The 19970-nt window shown below is 38.4% G+C and overlaps 4 protein-coding genes, 1 long non-coding RNA gene and 1 other non-coding gene across 9 annotated transcripts; 3 read left to right on the top strand and 3 right to left on the bottom strand.

The window, feature by feature from the left end:
* LOC104758848 lies at nt 430–2012 on the bottom strand. 3 transcript variants are annotated; one of them, XR_762781.2, is made up of 4 exons: nt 1614–2012; nt 843–1506; nt 706–762; nt 430–592 (listed from the first exon to the last, which is right to left on the bottom strand). It is a non-coding gene; the product is annotated as an uncharacterized LOC104758848 (long non-coding RNA). The 3 variants fall into 3 exon arrangements; XR_762780.2 differs by having other exon boundaries at nt 843–1398; XR_762779.2 differs by having other exon boundaries at nt 843–2010.
* On the bottom strand, nt 3329–3892 carry LOC104758847 (PRA1 family protein G1-like). The gene has a single exon (XM_010481804.1). It carries the CDS (start codon nt 3890–3892, stop codon nt 3329–3331), a length of 564 nt encoding a protein of 187 aa, XP_010480106.1.
* Nucleotides 4103–5966, top strand: LOC104758846 (pentatricopeptide repeat-containing protein At1g55630-like). Its single transcript, XM_010481803.2, has one exon. It carries the CDS (start codon nt 4431–4433, stop codon nt 5862–5864), a length of 1434 nt encoding a protein of 477 aa, XP_010480105.1. The 5' UTR covers nt 4103–4430; the 3' UTR covers nt 5865–5966.
* Nucleotides 6071–6152, bottom strand: TRNAS-UGA. The gene has a single exon. It is a non-coding gene; the product is annotated as a tRNA-Ser (tRNA).
* On the top strand, nt 6255–10451 carry LOC104758845 (chloride channel protein CLC-f-like). 2 transcript variants are annotated; one of them, XM_010481801.2, is made up of 8 exons: nt 6255–6925; nt 7025–7427; nt 7944–8138; nt 8362–8816; nt 8943–9047; nt 9361–9786; nt 9883–10115; nt 10227–10451. In XM_010481801.2, the coding sequence occupies exons 1-8, from the start codon at nt 6470–6472 to the stop codon at nt 10297–10299; spliced, it is 2346 nt and encodes a 781-aa protein (XP_010480103.1). In that variant the 5' UTR covers nt 6255–6469; the 3' UTR covers nt 10300–10451. The 2 variants fall into 2 exon arrangements, with proteins under 2 accessions (XP_010480103.1, XP_010480104.1); XM_010481802.1 differs by having other exon boundaries at nt 6773–6925; nt 7012–7427.
* Nucleotides 13726–18822, top strand: LOC104758844 (serine/threonine-protein kinase BRI1-like 1). Its single transcript, XM_010481800.2, has 3 exons — nt 13726–14090; nt 14195–17449; nt 18131–18822. Exons 2-3 carry the CDS (start codon nt 14306–14308, stop codon nt 18488–18490), a joined length of 3504 nt encoding a protein of 1167 aa, XP_010480102.2. The 5' UTR covers nt 13726–14090; nt 14195–14305; the 3' UTR covers nt 18491–18822.

Genomic DNA, 19970 nt, shown 5'->3' with positions numbered 1-19970 from the left:
CGTCTTAAGAAGCTTCTAGCTCCTANTGTGGACGGCTTAAAGAGCTTATAGCTCCAACTTTTATTAGTATATATAATTATAATATTTTTAAATTTGGATGCCTGATAAATCAAGGTTTCTTCTCATTCGTAGTTGGAAGACTATTAGTCTTTTTTATAATGGTTCACAGCCATTGTCTAAAAATTTTCTAGCCGATGTGGGACGTTGTACATAAACTTATTTATAATTGTTTTAATATAGAAATTTTACATAATTTCAAAAATGTTAAGTATTGAGATGTCTGATCCCGATTGGTTATTTAAAAAAAAAATCTGAATATACAAAATTCTGGAAAATTTTAAAATGTTAATTAGTGACATGTTTAATCCCTATTGGTTGTTTTAAATTCCAAGTGGACGTCTTAAGAAGCTTCTAGCTCCTATTCTGGTTGTTTTGCAGTTTCATCATCGTCTTCAGTCCTTTGTTTTTGATCATATTAAATCAAACAGAGAAAAAAAAAAAAAAAACAGAAACTAAAGCATGTATCATCCAAAGCCAGGATCAGCAGGAGCCATCTCAAAAGCCATCTTATAAGCACTGATGTGAAAAGTATCTGCAACAATCTCAGAACCAAAAGTTACTATAGTGGAGATAAGAAGCAAAAGGTTTGTTTTGATTTAAGTTATACAAGTGAAAAAAACAAGAAATATGGGCAGTGGCATCTACCTTGAAATAAATGAAGGGGTAGAGAAAACAACTTGCATCGTAGCTGCCAAGTAGCAACTGGCAAAGGAAATGAAATGGGCATAAGACATCAACAAGGAAATGAAATCCCTGAAAACAAATATCATCACAAAGAGTACCTGTTCCAAAGATTGACAAGTCGTCCGGTTATCCAGGTCCAAAAACTGGTACCAATTCTTTTCCACTCTCTTGTATACGGTTCCAATCAAAATTTGTATTTTGATCAAGTTCTCTTTCGGCAGTTGTCATTTCAGTCTGTGAACATTAGTACCAAACATCCCAAGAAACTTAAAAATTATTCAGATGAAAGCTGTTCTATCAGTATAGGATATCTTTTAGCAAAGAAGATGATCAGGCAGTATAAACTGGAAAACAAAGACAGGTGAACTATAAAACCTATGCTTTGAGAAATGAAAGCTCTTAACTTAAGATGAACATGCAGCGCAAGGAATAGTGAGAAGCAAAAAAAAAATTATCTTTGGCTAGATGAATTTCTCACTGATTGTGAAGTTGTGTCCACAACAACCATCACTTTCCTCCCACTCTCAACTTGAACTGCTCCTTCACCATTCTTATAAGCTTCCTCTGCTTTCAGATTCTTACTATGCTTTGAACCGTTCTTTCTTGAACCAGAAGCACTTCCTTCATCTAATGATTTGCTCGACGATGATCCTCCTTTGAATGATTATCAGTGCCATAACATGAGAATCAAAAGTTAATAACTCTAAAGCCCTAAGCCCTAACAGAGATGAAGTTACAGATCATGCCTATAAACCTAGGAGCCTAGGACCCAGAAAGAAAGAAAAAAAAAGGTTAAAGAACACGAAAAAAACTCCCAAAATACGCAGATCCGATGAATAAGTAAGGTAAAAGAAGAACTTAAGGTTTACCTTGAGCTTCTAACCAAACAAGACAGTCGATTACACAGAAGAATACATGAAAGACGATTCCTTCTCACTGGATGAGTAAAAGAAACAAAGAGAAGATAGTCAAATCCGATCGAGATACTACAAAACCAAATCCAGAGATTTTCAATCAGAAACATGAGAAGTGAAGGAACAAAGGGAATCACGCTCTCAAATTCCAAATCAAACACTAGTAGAGAAAGAAAAGAGAGGGAGAGAAAGAAAAAAGAAAAGAAATCCCTGACAAAAGTGTAGTATTGTGTTTCTTTGTATCTGAGAACCAAAGTACGTTCAAATCCAAATTAACACAAAATCTAATGGATATTGAATAACCCTAGATTTTAATGGATTTTTAAAAATACACTATTCAATAACACTGGATTTCTAAATCTATCAGATTCTTTTAAAATCTACAATTCAATAACACCACCTTAGTATAGATTTTTTTATATCAAAAAATTACTATTGTAATGTATCCAAAACTAGTACGAAGCCCGGACTACGTCCGGAAAAAAACATAATTCAATAAAATTTTAATGTTAATTTGTTTTGAGAACATTAGTGTGCTTAATTAGAAATCAACACATTCGATAAAAAAATTTAGATGAAAAGCACTCACCATTTTAAACCGGGAATGAAGTCTTCAAAAAAAACTTGGATTTGTGGCTAAAGTTGTTGCATGTTGTGCTTGTGTGGCTTGGTTTTCTTTCAACTGTAATTTTACCAAATCAAACAGTCAAAATCGTTAATATATAGAAAGCACTTGAGTTTACGTTTAAAACTATGACATCAATTGTTAACTGAAAAAAAAAAGGAAGAACTAAATGAGAATTGATAACCTTGGGTAGGTCACAAACGATATAGATATTATCGATTTGATTTGTGTTAGAGTTTTCGTTTCTAAATATGTTTCACACGGAACCTGAAAACAAAACCATGTCTCTTCTCACAGTTAGTTTCTCAAACACTTTTTCAAGACCAAATTAATAATGGACAAAATGATGTAATAAGAACGAAATTATAATCATTTACAAAGTATAAAGTAAAATGATGTTAAAACGAAACCAAGAGACATGCAAAATATGCAAAACCAAGAGACATGCAAATTAAATCTCGGAAATACAAACTTGATACCTTAGTTGGAATCATAAAAGTTATCTTTGTTCTCTTAGCCATAAATGATCTCTAAGGAAAAGGGAGAGCGAGATGAATTCTGGTTTTAGAGGAGAAAACGGACAAAAATAATAATACTATAAGAATTGTTAATCTGCCATGGCGGCATGGAGTAAAACTGGTGGAAGAAAAAGTAACTGATTAACCCGAAGGTGAGAAATTTAGAACTGGTAATTAAATAAATCGTTTAGAAGATGGAACAATATATAGATTAGCAAGAAACGGTTGCAAGACATGGGGACTATATTTTTTTTGAGACGGCGAGAAAGAAGGCAAAGGTTTAGGGATTATATATATTTTTTTATTATTTGCTTTCACATTAGTTAGATTTAATTATCTTTTTTAAAAAATGTTAGTATATCGTTTATAAAGGATATCGTTGTAAGGTCTTACGTCATTACTTCATCTCATGATTCGGTAGACGATTAGAAAACAAAAAACAGGACAAAACAGAAATAGTACTAAAAATGAAAGCATGACCGGGACATGCGAAAACGAATAACGTAATAAACATAAGCGTAACATTGTCAGCTCCAATGAAGAAAAGAGGAAGGAACAACAACATCTTTTTCTTGTACAAAAAGGTCGTCTGAATTCCGTACGACGGCGTGGACCAAACAAAGCAGGAAGCTCGCAGCGATGCCAAGGACCAGACTTTGGAGGCAGTTTGCGAACCACAATGCCGAAAGCGAGCCAAGGATCAACCCGAGGGCGATCACACGGTCGTTAATATGTCGACCGCACAAGACCAATGGATGGTCTCGATAGAAATATAGAAGCAGCCACATGATTGCAAAGGAGGCAACGGTGAGAAGAGAAGTCGGATCACCGATCAAGAAGAGTGTGACCGAAGCTGCTGTTAATAGAAAGTAGTTAACCGAAAAATGGCGGAGGTTGAGTTTAACGCGCGAAACAGCGGAGGAGAAAGAGACCGGACGGTCGATGTAACCTAATGCTAGGAATTCAGACCACCATGGACGGTAGCTAGAAACAGAAGCTATTAGATTATGCATCGACATGGAGATGACATCAACGGCAGAGAGACTTGTCCCCTCCACCGTGATTGGAAGAGTCTCCACCGGTGCTAACATTGCCGAACGTCACTGTTGAGTTCTCTAGTCAACCAATTTAAACCGAAATTAAAATGTTTTCAAGTATTGATTAATACATATTTTAAGCAAACTTAAAAAAAGTGGTTCCCACGTTGGCAACGTTATGGGCTGGGCCAGCTTGATTTAAGAGCCCATCTAATTCGGGTCGGATCCTCTTCAGACGTGTGTGATTCGTTTCGGCGATTTCATTCTCTTCTCAGTTCTCAAAACAAAGAGCAGAGAGGCAACAAGACGACTGTGAGTGGAACACTTGATTGATTGATTCAGGTTCGTTTTATTTACCATTCTACCCTCTTCAACTCGTCTCCTTCGTCGATTTCAGATGGAAACCTAGATTTCAAATTTGCTTTAATCGCCGGAATATAGTTAGATGGGTTTTCGCGATTTTGGGAATCCGAGGCTCGCGGTGGTGAGATTTGCGTCTTTGAATTTAAATTTAGGTTTCTGGAGTCTGCTTAGTTCGTTTAAGTGGAAGAGATGATGAAGAGACATCAGTTTTGGATTAAGCTCAAATACGATGAACGGTGTTATTCATTCCGGTAAAAGTGTTGTAGTCCGTAAAGCTTATCGATTTCTCTTCACATCGAGGAAGTTTTGCAATGGTAGTAGCATCGGTGGTGATGTAACCGAAGAGCCTATGAAGATAACATGGGAATCTTCTGAGATGGATTGTGGGGTTTTTGAGGAGGAGGAGGAGGAACATGGTGAGAAAATCTCTGTAAGGAGAAGTTTTTTGGAGAGTGCTAAGCTCGGTGCGTCTCGTGTTCTCGATACTTTACAGCAAGATTGTCCCGGTTTCAATACGAAATCAGCTTTAGATGAGTTGAATGTTACAATCTCAGGGCTTTTGGTTAGAGAGGTTCTCGTTGGGATCTTAAGGACACTGAGCTATGATAATAAGCCTAGGTGTGCTAAGTTAGCTTACAAGTTCTTTTTATGGTGTGGTGGACAAGAGAGTTTCAGGCATACGGCGAATTGTTATCATTTGCTTATGAAGATATTTGCAGAGTGTGGTGAGTATAAAGCCATGTGCAGGCTGATTGATGAGATGATCAAAGATGGTTATCCAACTACAGCACGCACGTTTAATCTGCTGATATGTACTTGCGGTGAAGCAGGCCTTGCTAGGGATGTCGTGGAGCAGTTCATCAAGTCGAAAACTTTCAACTACCGACCTTTCAAACACTCTTATAACGCTATTTTGCATTCTTTGCTTGGGGTGAAACAGTACAAGCTGATTGATTGGGTTTACGAGCAGATGTTAGAAGACGGGTTTTCCCCGGATGTTCTCACTTACAATACTGTAATGTTTGCAAACTTTAGGTTAGGGAAAACAGATAGGCTTTACAGATTGCTTGATGAAATGGTTAAAGACGGGTTTTCTCCTGATTTGTATACATACAATATTCTCCTCCACCATTTAGCAACAGGGAACAAGCCTCTCGCTGCTCTTAACCTGCTAAATCATATGAGGGAAGTAGGAATAGAGCCTGGTGTGATCCATTTCACTACTCTGATAGATGGGCTGAGCCGAGCTGGGAAGTTGGAAGCTTGCCAATACTTTATGGACGAAATGGTGAAAGTTGGGTGCACGCCGGATGTTGTTTGCTACACTGTTATGATTACAGGGTATATTTCAGGCGGGCAGCTCGAGAAAGCTGAGGAGATGTTCAAAGAGATGACGGAAAAGGGGCAACTCCCGAATGTTTTCACGTACAATTCCTTGATCCGCGGGTTTTGTATGGCGGGAAAGTTCAAAGAGGCGTGCTCGTTGCTCAAGGAAATGGAGTCAAGAGGGTGTAACCCTAATTTTGTTGTGTATAGTACTCTGGTGAACAATCTAAGAAACGCAGGGAAGCTTTTAGAGGCTCACGAGGTAGTCAAGGACATGGTGGAGAAAGGGCATTATGCCCATTTAATTTCAAAGCTGAAAAAATATAGAAGATCCTAGTTTTTGGTTTTTGTTTTATAGGCGATTTTGTGATATTTGATTAAACAAAATGTAGCTGTTCTCAGTTTTGGCCTTCATTATCCTATACTGTCGCAGATATGTTTCGACACAGTGATGATCTTCCAAAACAATCAAATAATAACTACTGTTTAAATTGATATGACCAACAAAAATTTAAGAGAATGGTCAAAAAATGCAAAATGAATCGTCGACAGCAGGGTTCGAACCTGCGCGGGCGAAGCCCAACAGATTTCAAGTCTGTCTCCTTAACCACTCGGACATATCGACTTATTGTGATAAAGCTAATTGCGAGTATATAAATTAATTAAAATAGAAAACTGAGCCCAATAAAAGGCCCATAAATTCTGGCTTGAATCTTCTAGTTGACACTGAAGGTTCTCTTTACGTAAGCTCCTCCTGCCGCGTGTTTCGTTATCGAGACGGTAAAAAACTCTCGGAATCTGAATCCGATCAAATCTGAACAACACCGGCGACGAATCTCTGAGCCATAGACTTATATTTCTTCCCGGAGAACGAAATTGATATTATCGTGAACTATCACGGCGAAAAGATCATGTGTTGGTAACGGCCAATTGAAATAAGATATGTCATCGGCAGGAGCCGGAGAGTATAACGAAGATAGGCATCTGTTGCGATCCACCGGCGTTGAAGACGGCATTGGAGGAGAAGATGGTGATCTCGATGTTGAATCTCAGTCTCCGGCTGTCAGAAGTGGAGCTGGAGGAGTTAGGGATCTGTTTAAGCATCTGGATCGGAGATTTTCACTCTCAGGGCGTCGTTTAAGCTTCAAACGGATGGAGAATAACAGAGTCGATAGAGAGCGCCACAATCCGTCCTCTTCTTCTTCCGCGTTTTCGGCTGGAGAAGAAGATGGCGGTGGTGGTATCAGTAATTTACATAACGTCGATGATCGAAATGACGAGTACGGGTTTGATGAGGAAGTGCTCGGAGATAGTGCTCCACCTGAGTGGGCTCTGCTTCTCATCGGATGTCTTATAGGTGTTGCCGCTGGGATTTGTGTCGCCGGCTTCAACAAAGGGGTACGATCATTTTATCAGATCTCGATCTATGTTGATTCCATTTGAATTAAGCTTTACTTTTTTTGAGTGCTGATTCAATAGAGTAGTGTATTTGTCTAGGTTCATGTCATTCATGAGTGGGCATGGGCTGGTACTCCCAACGAAGGTGCTGCATGGCTTCGTCTACAGAGACTAGCTGACACTTGGCACCGGATTCTTCTAATTCCGGTCACTGGGGGTGTTATAGTAGGGATGATGCACGGTTTGCTCGAGATCTTAGACCAAATCAGGCAATCCACTTCTTCTCAGAGACAGGGACTAGATTTTCTTGCTGGTATTTATCCAGTGATTAAGGCCATCCAAGCTGCTGTGACCCTTGGTACAGGATGTTCACTGGGTCCTGAGGGACCTAGTGTCGACATTGGAAAGTCTTGTGCCAATGGTTTTGCACTCATGATGGAAAACAACAGAGAAAGGAGAATAGCTCTCACTGCTGCTGGTGCGGCTTCTGGGATTGCATCTGGTATAATTTTACGCCCCACCACTTTTCTTATGCACCTTATGAATTGGTATTGATGTATACTTGGTTTGTCAAGGCACGGAAACAGAAACATAGCTCCTTTACTCAACTCAAGTATATTGCTACTTAACATTAGCTTTAGCCTGATGACTTTTATCAATAATTGTCTATACTAGGTCCTGGTATCATTTTGACTTATCGCAATATTTGTGGCCCCTCATTTTCGCTCACTCTCTTGGTCCCAGAATTGTGTATGTAGTATATAGCCTGCAAATGTGCCTATGGATCTTAGGTTCTACTACTAGACAAATCATCTTGCTGGGAGTAACTATTAAATAATAGCATACGTATGGCTATTTAATGTATGATTCGTAGGCAACGGTATTTCTTACTAAAGATAAGAGCAGTAAGAGAGGCTCTATGTTTCTTTGTTTTTCCCAGCCATGAGCTCAATTCGCTGCACTTTCGCTTGTTTATTGTGAGAAATCTGATGTCATTCGACCTTTATCCTCGTTACAGGTTTCAATGCAGCAGTGGCAGGTTGTTTCTTTGCTATTGAGACCGTTTTAAGACCTCTACGTGCCGAGAACTCGCCTCCGTTTACCACTGCAATGATTATATTGGCCTCTGTTATATCTTCGACTGTGTCAAATGCACTGCTTGGGACTCAATCAGCTTTTACAGTTCCCTCATACGATCTGAAGTCCGCTGCAGGTATGTTTTTTTCACTCTTAAGTCTGTATTGCAAACCTTCCAGTTAGTCTTATGGTATGATTTTTTGGAACTTATGATTTAGTGTCCTGATGGATAGGTGATAATGTGATATATCATAAAGAATCTTGGTAGCTTTAAATAATGAAGGAAAGGTCAATATATATATTTGCTTCATCGATCATTTTGTCTCTAAATTTACAAACATGTATTCAATTGTCTCCAGAGCTCCCTCTATACCTGATATTAGGCATGCTTTGCGGTGCTGTCAGTGTTGTTTTTTCTCGCCTTGTCACGTGGTTTACCAAGTCATTCGACTTCATCAAAGAGAAATTTGGTCTTCCTGCTATTGTGTGCCCTGCACTGGGTGGTTTAGGAGCTGGAATTATTGCACTCAAGTACCCGGGTATTTTGTATTGGGGGTTTACAAATGTTGAGGAAATCCTGCACACTGGAAAGAGTGCTTCAGCTCCTGGAATCTGGTTATTAGCTCAGTTAGCCGCAGCCAAAGTTGTGGCTACAGCTCTTTGCAAAGGCTCTGGACTTGTTGGTGGTCTGTATGCACCAAGTTTGATGATTGGTGCTGCTGTTGGTGCCGTGTTTGGGGGTTCGGCTGCTGAGATTATTAACAGAGCTATTCCTGGTAATGCTGCTGTTGCTCAACCACAAGCTTACGCTCTGGTATTGTATTTCCTTTGTCGCAGGCCCTTGCTTCAGTGCAGTTTTCTAAAATATATTTTGTTACTGTCCAATTATTCTTCTTTTGAAATCTGACTCATTGAGATGCTGTCGTTTTATGTGATGCAGGTTGGAATGGCAGCGACACTAGCTTCCATGTGCTCTGTGCCCTTAACATCAGTATTACTGCTGTTCGAGCTAACAAAAGATTACAGAATTTTGCTTCCCCTCATGGTAAATTTTCTCTTTCCCGCTCAGTTTTAATGGTGCGTATCTTGTAAATTCGCGTAAGGTGGGCGGGATTCATTAAGATAGTCCTAAGTTTGCCCGTTTAACCAATCAAGCAGTAAAACCCTTGTTAAAAGTGTGAAATATTCCACTTAAGATGTCGCTGTAATATTATGTTTTTAACTAAAGGTCCAGAGTTAGTTTGATAGTTTGTATGTAGATAAAAACATTATGTTTCCACTTGACATGCTGCATTCTGGTTCATATTTTGATCAAGTTGTTCATGATCTGATCTCACTGTTGATTTCTCTACTAACAGGGAGCGGTTGGTTTAGCTATATGGGTTCCTTCTGTGGCAAACCAAGGCAAAGAGAGTGATTTATCTGAAGGTCGCAACACAGGAAGAGGATACTCTTCTCTTTCACCTGCGGAGCGTAAAACCGAAGGTGTCTGGAGACACACGGATAATGTTGACTCTCTTGAGCTCACCGTCATGGAGAACCCTGACCATAAATCCTTTTTGGATGAAGAAACTATTTTGGAGGACTTAAAGGTTCTGCGGGTTATGTCAAAGAACTACGTGAAGGTTACTCCGGGAACAACTCTAAGAGAAGCAAGAAATATCCTTAAAGACAGCCACCAAAACTGCCTTATGGTGGTCGATGAAGATGAATTTCTAGCCGGGATCCTAACACACGGCGACATCAGAAGATACTTGTCAAATAACGTCTCTACAATCTTAGATGTAAGAAGTGAAACAAAACACACTCCCTCAGTCTCATCTCATCACTCTGCTCTTTAAATTACGGTTGACTTGAAATAAGTCTTTGTCCCTTGGCAGGAGGATACATGTCCGGTTTCTTCAGTGTGTACTAAGAATATAACATACCGAGGCCAAGAACGCGGTTTGCTTACTTGTTATCCAGACGCGACGGTTGGTGTAGCCAAAGAGTTGATGGAGGCAAGAGGTGTGAAACAATTACCTGTCGTAAAACGAGGTGAAGTAATTCACAAAGGGAAAAGAAGGAAACTGCTTGGCCTTCTTCATTATGACTCTATTTGGACTTTTCTCAGGTAAAAAAAAAAAAAACTAAATCTGTTTTTACTCAACTCAAAATTTTGTTTGACCAAAACCAAAGTTAATTGATTTTGGGTTGTTTTTTTTTTTTTAATATAATCACGCAGAGATGAAATGAGTCGTAGGAGATCGATCAACGACCGGAGAAAAGACAAAGAGGTTGGTGCAAACGGGCATTGATTGGGTTTGTGCCCATTTGGTATAGTTTTTTTTTCTTTTCTTTTTTTTTTTTCTCTTCTTCTTTTTTAATTTTTGAGGTCCAATTGATTATTACAACGAGGAAAACATGATCGTAAAAATAATATTAGTATACCTCTTTTTTAGTCTGAAAATTATGATTCCCACCAAAAGTAAAACACACTACTTACTCATAGTCTCATATCATATACAGATATACTCCATCAAAATAGATTCTACATTTGTTGGGCAATCTCCACTTTTAAAATTCTTGTTACTAAATTTTGGATACGACAATTTATATAATCGAAATTTTTTATATCGCAATTATTCACCGTTTAGGTCAAAAAAAAATTATTCACCGTTTCGTTAATTTACTAATATATGCTAGCTCATTTATTTGAAAAATTTCACGAAAATTACGTTTCTTTTGCATGAATGTGATGTACAACTGTTAAAGTAAAGTTGGGACTTAAAAAATCTTTAAAATGATTATTCTTGATGAGTAAATCATCTACAGAACCAAGATCCACAAAGATAGCGTAATGACTGATAATGGACCCATGATTTCTACTCAAAAGAGCTTTTACAGTTAAATTTTGTTAAGAAAAAAGGGGCAAAAATTATAAACAGTTGACTAATTGATTGGAATGTGATTGGATTTTGTTGGTCATATATTGGTAAGTGGGTGTGAAAAAAATTTAAAATTGCTTAGCCTTTTCTTCATTATTAGGTCGGTCCTTAATGTCAAACAAAATTATCAAAATGTATAAGCGTAATCATTTTCGATATGTTATCTAAAACAGCTATATATATATATATGTGAACCTTTTTTATATGAAAGCTTGAAAGATGTCAATAGACATGCATGAACTATTTGTCAATTTCCTTTTACCTAATTTAAATAATGATACGTTGGAGACCATTAAAATGTCTTTTTCCGCCTTTTTAATTTCTTCTTTTACAAGTTATGGATTAATAAAAAAAAGCAGAAAATAAATATATACATAAAAAAAAGGTGATTGTAATTTAGACAAATAAGACGAATGATACTGGATTGATTAGCATATGGGTCATCATTAGATTTATAGTCGTTTTCATCAAGTCATCATCCACCTTTCATTACACACACACACACAAAACCAATTACATAGTTTGGTTAAGGATGGTTATATATATTAAACATGCAACTGAAAATTAGAAAATAGTTTGAAATATAATTTATGAGAATACTGATCAAGATTTTTCATATTTTTATATTTTATTTTTAATTAACAACTAGTTATTAAAAAATTTAGTTGATAAAGGAAAAGAATGAAGAAGAAGAGTCACAGATTCATGATTGTTTTAGCTACAAAAGTCTCATCTCATGTTTTAGATTTAAGAGATTAGGAGAGTGCGCAAATGTTTTCTTTCAAAACACTATTTGACTATTTGTAGTCCTCGAGTAATTGAATAATAATCACACTATACATAAAATAATCTACTGTATATATACAAAAATTAGTGAGCATGGGGAGAATCTTTTACTCTTTAGAGTAGAAATAATATGCGCTCGTGCGGATGAGAATACTGACAAAATCGGTACCCGGCCCAACCCTACGGCCCACGCGCGACGAAACATGTTTCCAGCTTTTCATAAAAACCCCTTCTTATTTTATTTCTCTTGTTATCTAACCTATTATTATTAAATTGGTTTTCTAGGACCTTGTCTTTTTCCTCCTTAATTTTGTATTCAAAATTTTCCGACCCCTATTGTCATTTACATTGGACATCACGGAAGCTAAATAATTTTTATATCATAAGCTATTTTGTTTTCCTCTGTTTTCTATGTGTATAATAAACTGTTCTTTAACATTTCAAGAAGTTTTTTTGTTTTTTCCCAATAATTTGTACTTTATAGCTCATTTTTAGAAGTGAATGTTACAGATTATAATAATTAATGTTCTCTTTTTTATTCATGCATATAGTGTAAAAAGTTTATCCACAAAATTATAAATTTTACTCACAAACTTAAAATTTACGACATTTAGAGTAAAATTTTCTACAAATGATTTATTTACATAGAACTCAAATTGGACTTAGCAAACACTTATTCAACTTGTTTAATCTAATTAAATCAAATGTGTATACATGTATTATAAAGAGATATTTAGGTGGCTTCTCTTAGTTTATTAATGCACCTTGAATAAAAGACTAACTAGTATATCTATATACTCCCTTCGTTTCAAAAATATAGGATGTTTTAGTGAAAACACGCATATTAAGAAATAATTACTTTTTAAAAGTTTAACCAATCATAAACAAGTCTACATAATATAAAATATAAATTTAATCTAAAAGTTGCATAGAAAGTTGGAAACATTCTATATTATGAAACAAAAATATTTCTCTAAACATCTTATATTATGAAACGGAGGGAGTATGTGCTAAGGTAAGAAATTGGATTAAATGCTAAGGTGGCAAAAAGTTAAGCGGCAACTACATAAATAAATACAAAACGTCGGGCCACAAAACTATTAAACAAGAGGAAAACTAGGACCAAAGAACAATATTTGTTGAATGCTTTATGATAGTACTAAAGCATTCGTGCCGTGTAGGGTTAGAAAGTTGCATAAATGCGTAGAAACATACGAGAACTAAGGAAAAAAGTAGGCCTTTATCGTAATTATCGTCAAACTTATCATATTTTATGTTCTTTGTATTAGGTTAGGGGGGTTACTATTTATATATGGGAACGAGAGACCTACATATCTATACCACCTATACGTGCCGGTTAATTCATCTAACCCCAAAAAAGTGAAGATAAAGGCAGATAATTATTTATTAGTAACGTTATTGAATCGAATCCAAGTGTTTCAAAAAGTCCAATTTGAGATTTGTCACCAACGGGCAAAACAGAAAAACAAATAGCTGTTGTACCACATTACAGATTATCAAGAGTGTTCGTAAATGTAGGAAATTGTAAGTATCTCACATTTTTTTGGTCAGAGTTAAATTTGATTTGATGACAACTCATTATTAGTACTTAGTAGAATATGTTACACGAAAGAGTCTACGATAAACTTTTTGTAAACCAACCCAAATACATTCATTCGTGAGTTAAACCATATACTGTTTTTTTTCAGATTAAACTAATACAAAATTTGATAATTAGAAAGAGATTATAAAGAGGAAATTAATCTTTAGTATCATGATTATGTTTTCTCTTCTTTTCCGTAGGATAATATGTCCTCATTTTATTTTATCTACTTTTCCTTTTTCTCGCCTTTTTTCTTCCTCTTTGCCATTTTTTCTTATTATTATATTTTAAATTTTGTTCTCTGTTGCTTTTGCAAATTACCCCACACAGAGAAAATAAAAATAAAGTAACTAAAAGAAATAATTAGCTTTACAATTAGACCTTTGATATCTCTTTGTAAACAGAGCTATAAACTCCTCAATTACGCAAAAGATAAAAAGAAGATTTTTTTTTTCTTTTTCTTGTTTTTTTTCTTCTCATAATCTTTTTTTTCTGAGTGATGTTGTTCATGCTAAAATAAAGTTTCTTCTCTATGTTGTAAAACTCACGAGAGTTCTCTCTTTGCTACGAAATCTTAAACCATCTGGTTTTGGAAAGATACTAAAAAAAAAAAAAATCTAACAAAATCCGACCATCTCTGCAACATCGTACTTGATCAGAAACCGTATCTAAAAAACGACCTCTGTTGTCTTCTTCATCAGCGAAACTCTGTCTGCTTCAGTCACCGTCAACCCTTAGTTTCTACTCTTTCGTCATCTTCTTCTTGAACAAGGTTCCCTATTCAGAGAATCAACTTTTTCATTGATAAAGATTGCTTTTTTATTTTTGTTGCTATTCTCAAATCAACTTTCCTCACTCTGTTTTTTTTTTTTTCAGAGGAGATTAAACTTTTTTTTTTGGGTTCATTCATGTCCGTAAAAGAAGATCCTTTACTCCTTTGAGTTTCAACCTCTATAAGGAATTAAATCGAACACTTGGGTGTGCCAAATGAAGCAAAAATGGCTGCTTGTGTTGATCCTCTGTTTCTTCACGACTTCTCTTGTGATGAGCAAACACCTAATCAACTCCGACTTGGACGAAACTGCTCTTCTAATGGCGTTCAAGCAACTCTCTGTGAAATCTGATCCCAGCAACGTTCTTGGTAACTGGAAATACGAATCCGGTCGCGGTTCATGTTCTTGGCGAGGCGTTTCTTGCTCTGACGACGGTCGTATCGTCGGATTAGATCTCCGAAACGGTGGAATCACCGGAACCCTAAACCTAGTTAACCTCACTGCGTTGCCTAATCTCCAGAATCTTTACCTGCAAGGAAACTATTTCTCCTCTTCCTCTATAGGAGGAGACTGGTCTGGTTCTGATTGTTATCTTCAAGCTCTGGATTTGTCTTCCAACTCGATCTCAGACTATTCTACGGTGGATTACGTTTTCTCGAGATGCTCGAATCTGGTTTCTGTGAATTTCTCAAACAACAAGCTCGCCGGAAAATTAGGGTTTTCTCCGTCGTCGTCTTTAAAGAGCTTGACGACTGTTGATCTCTCTTACAATATCTTATCGGAGAAGATCCCGGAGAGTTTTATCTCTGATTTACCGGCGTCGTTGAAGTATCTTGATCTCACTCACAACAACTTATCCGGCGACTTCTCCGATTTAAGTTTCGGGATCTGTGGGAATCTCACCTTCTTGAGCCTTTCACAGAACAATATCTCCGGCGATAAGTTCCCGATTACTCTACCGAACTGTGAATTCCTCGAGACGTTGAACATCTCTCGGAACAATCTCGCCGGAAAAATCCCCGGCGGAGAATATTGGGGAGGTTTTCAGAACCTGAGACACCTCTCTCTAGCTCACAACCGTTTCTCCGGCGAAATCCCACCGGAGCTTTCTCTACTCTGCAAAACACTAGAGGTTCTTGATCTCTCCGGAAACGCTCTCTCCGGCGAGCTTCCTCCACAGTTCGCCGCCTGCGTCTCGTTACAGAACCTTAACCTCGGAAACAACTACCTCTCCGGCGATTTCTTGACCACCGTCGTGAGTAAAATCACCGGAATCACTTACCCATACGTTGCTTACAACAACATCTCAGGCTCTGTTCCCATATCACTCACCAACTGTTCAAATCTTCGTGTTCTTGATTTAAGCTCAAATGGTTTCACCGGAGATGTACCGTCTGGTTTCTGCTCTCTGCAAAGCTCGCCGGTTCTTGAAAAGATTCTCATAGCCAACAACTACCTCTCAGGAACAGTTCCTATGGAGCTTGGTAAATGCAAGAACTTAAAAACGATTGATCTCAGCTTCAATGAGCTCACTGGTCCGATTCCGAAAGAGGTATGGATGTTACCTAATCTGACTGATTTGGTCATGTGGGCGAACAATCTCACTGGAAGTATACCAGAAGGTGTTTGTGTTAAAGGTGGAAACTTGGAAACTCTCATCCTCAACAACAATCTCTTAACCGGTTCTATCCCTGAATCGATTTCGAGATGCACCAACATGATCTGGATCTCTCTTTCAAGCAACCGTTTGACCGGTACAATCCCTAGCGGAATCGGTAATCTTTCCAAGTTAGCAATCTTGCAGCTCGGGAACAATTCTTTGTCCGGGAACGTTCCACGCCAGCTAGGGAACTGCAAGAGCTTGATTTGGCTCGATCTTAACAGCAACAGTTTAACTGGGGACCTCCCGGGTGAGCTGGCTAGTCAGGCCGGGTTAGTGATGCCAGGGAGTGTTTCAGGTAAACAGTTTGCGTTTGTTAGGAACGAAGGTGGAACAGACTGTAGAGGTGCAGGAGGGTTAGTAGAGTTTGAAGGTATTCGTGCGGAGCGGTTAGAGCGGTTTCCAATGGTTCATTCGTGTCCTGCGACAAGAATATACTCGGGCATGACAATGTACACGTTCTCAGCTAATGGAAGCATGATCTACTTTGACATCTCGTACAATGGGGTTTCAGGTTTTATACCTCCTGGTTATGGTAACATGGGCTATCTCCAGGTCTTGAATCTGGGACATAACCGGATAACCGGAACCATCCCGGATAGTCTTGGAGGATTGAAAGCGATTGGTGTTCTTGATCTATCTCACAATGATCTTCAAGGCTACTTACCCGGATCGCTGGGATCGCTTTCTTTCCTCAGTGATCTCGATGTGTCTAACAACAACCTCACCGGTCCAATCCCATTTGGAGGTCAGCTTACAACCTTCCCTGTCACAAGATACGCAAACAACTCTGGTCTGTGTGGTGTTCCTTTGCGTCCATGCGGTTCAGCTCCTCGTCGGCCCATTACCTCCCGTGTCCATGCAAAGAAGCAAACTGTTGCAACCGCTGTGATTGCTGGAATCGCGTTTTCTTTCATGTGCCTTGTGATGCTAATCATGGCGCTTTACAAAGTTAGGAAAGTTCAGAAAAAGGAACAGAAGAGGGATAAATACATTGAGAGCCTTCCAACTTCCGGAAGTTGTAGCTGGAAGCTCTCTAGTGTCCCTGAACCGCTTAGCATCAACGTTGCTACGTTCGAAAAGCCTCTGAGAAAGCTTACTTTCGCGCATCTTCTTGAAGCTACAAACGGGTTTAGCGCAGAGACTATGATCGGATCTGGTGGGTTTGGAGAAGTCTACAAGGCTCAACTCAGAGACGGATCTCTTGTAGCAATCAAGAAGTTGATTCGGGTGACGGGACAAGGTGATAGAGAGTTCATGGCTGAGATGGAAACAATTGGGAAAATCAAACACAGAAACCTTGTTCCGCTTTTGGGATATTGCAAGGTTGGTGAAGAGAGGCTTCTTGTCTACGAATACATGAAATGGGGAAGCTTAGAAACCGTTCTTCACGAGAAATCATCCAAGAAAGGTGGAATATTTCTTAATTGGGCCGCAAGGAAGAAGATAGCGATTGGAGCTGCAAGAGGGCTAGCGTTTCTGCACCATAGCTGTATTCCTCACATAATCCACAGAGACATGAAGTCGAGCAATGTTCTTCTAGATGAAGATTTCGAAGCACGTGTCTCGGACTTCGGGATGGCGAGGCTGGTCAGCGCTCTAGACACGCATCTGAGCGTGAGCACGCTCGCGGGTACACCAGGATACGTTCCACCGGAATATTACCAGAGTTTCCGGTGTACAGCCAAAGGGGATGTTTACAGCTACGGAGTGATACTTCTTGAGCTTCTATCCGGTAAGAAACCCATTGATCCAGGGGAGTTTGGGGAAGATAATAACCTCGTCGGGTGGGCAAAACAGCTCTATAGAGAGAAAAGAGGAACTGAGATTCTTGATCCGGAGCTTGTGACCGAGAAATCAGGCGATGTTGAGCTATTTAATTACTTGAAGATCGCGTCTCAATGCTTGGATGATCGACCGTTTAAGCGGCCGACAATGATTCAAGTGATGGCAATGTTCAAAGAGCTTAAGACTGACACAGAAGAAGACGAAAGTCTCGATGAGTTTTCGCTTAAGGAAACTCCGTTGGTGGAAGAGTCCCGAGATAAGGAGCCTTAGAGAGGACTGAGATTGCTTTGTTACTTGTTCCAAATTTTGGTGTCCAGTGTATATAACCGACGAAGCTTGAGAAAGACGGTACGATTGGGAAGATGAGGTAGACAGACATTGAAGAGTTATTGTCGGCAGCTGTTACTGTTAAGCTCTTCTGATTTGGCTTGGAGGGTTTTGCCTTTGGTTAACTTGCTTGTCATACACGGTAATAGAAGTTTCCTCACCTTTGTAAACCTTTGTACGTTTCCCAGTTAAGAAATTATTTGATCATGACGTTTACTTTCAGAACTATATTTTGTTAGAGATAGCTCATTTATAAGAATTTTNTACAGCTACGGAGTGATACTTCTTGAGCTTCTATCCGGTAAGAAACCCATTGATCCAGGGGAGTTTGGGGAAGATAATAACCTCGTCGGGTGGGCAAAACAGCTCTATAGAGAGAAAAGAGGAACTGAGATTCTTGATCCGGAGCTTGTGACCGAGAAATCAGGCGATGCTGAGCTATTTAATTACTTGAAGATCGCGTCTCAATGCTTGGATGATCGACCGTTTAAGCGGCCGACAATGATTCAAGTGATGGCAATGTTCAAAGAGCTTAAGACTGACACAGAAGAAGACGAAAGTCTCGATGAGTTTTCGCTTAAGGAAACTCCGTTGGTGGAAGAGTCCCGAGATAAGGAGCCTTAGAGAGGACTGAGATTGCTTTGTTACTTGTTCCAAATTTTGGTGTCCAGTGTATATAACCGACGAAGCTTGAGAAAGACGGTACGATTGGGAAGATGAGGTAGACAGACATTGAAGAGTTATTGTCGGCAGCTGTTACTGTTAAGCTCTTCTGATTTGGCTTGGAGGGTTTTGCCTTTGGTTAACTTGCTTGTCATACACGGTAATAGAAGTTTCCTCACCTTTGTAAACCTTTGTACGTTTCCCAGTTAAGAAATTATTTGATCATGACGTTTACTTTCAGAACTATATTTTGTTAGAGATAGCTCATTTATAAGAATTTTCTTCATATCTTATTTCGTTTACCGTATCGTCCAAGCTGCTAGTACATTGAACATAATATCATATCACTCTAATCAAACATATAGATATCATAGTGCGTCTCTGTATAACTGTATATAAAGTCTTTGATTCCCAATTCACGCTCTGAGTTAGCCGACTAATGTAAGAACTACACAACTAACCAGGTTCTGTTTCAGGAAGGATCACGTTACGCTCAAAAATTCAAGAACATAATTTAGGTTAGTGCTAATGCAGAACAGAAGGATTTGTATCTAGTCTAGTGCGATCATTGTCTTCGGCAAACGGGCTATTATGGGCGGAGATTCTAATGCCGTTATTGAGAGGCTGAGGGAGACACATGCTTAGGGTCCGGCTCACCCAAATATAAGATTCTGTCATATGCACTAAGCAGATGCAGTTGTAGGAAAAGGAAACACCGCCATTGACTACTAACGATCGTAGCATATATGAAACCTTGAACTTCTATACAAGATTAGCTTTAGCTTCTCTTCTCTTGCCGAACCAATGAACTAGAAGATCGATCGGCTTCAAAGCATATTTTTACATGGGGAATAAATCATATTAAGTGGATTTAAAACATTATCAAAAAGGAGATACAATAAATAGAGGTATCAAACCTAAGACCTTAAAATTAGCATGAAACAACTTGTACAAATTATATAAAACCAAAAAAAAAAAAAGAAAAAAAAGAAAAGAAAAAACATCTATCAATTAACCTAGAAACACATTATTTGCTTTAGCTATTTGTTGATGTCCAAATCGGTCACAATTAGAGATTTAGTTTGGTGAAAAAGATATCAGAATTCTCTTTATAATTTGGTGTCAGGCATATAAAAGTTGAGCTACAAAGTGGACTAGACGAGGTATGAAACCAAAAGAAAATAAGTCGAAGAGAAAAGACGAAGCCAACTAGCTCGTACAACTTAAGCTACTGACGAGTCTGCCGTCAATTACTTGTCGTTTCTCTAACCGTTTTCTCCTCCTTTTTCTGATCCCCTTTTTCAGGTGCCGTACGCCCATATTTATAGGAAGTTGTGTCGGTTCGTTCACCGAAAAGACAAAAATGTCCCGGTCGTTACTCTGATGGCTTCTCGGGCTTTCATGGACACTTTTGGACCGGGCCTTGTGTGAGAGTAAGGAT

Source organism: Camelina sativa, chromosome 17, assembly GCF_000633955.1.
Source record: "Camelina sativa cultivar DH55 chromosome 17, Cs, whole genome shotgun sequence".
Taxonomy (NCBI): domain Eukaryota; kingdom Viridiplantae; phylum Streptophyta; class Magnoliopsida; order Brassicales; family Brassicaceae; genus Camelina; species Camelina sativa.
This window is presented reverse-complemented; position numbering and strand designations above follow the sequence as displayed.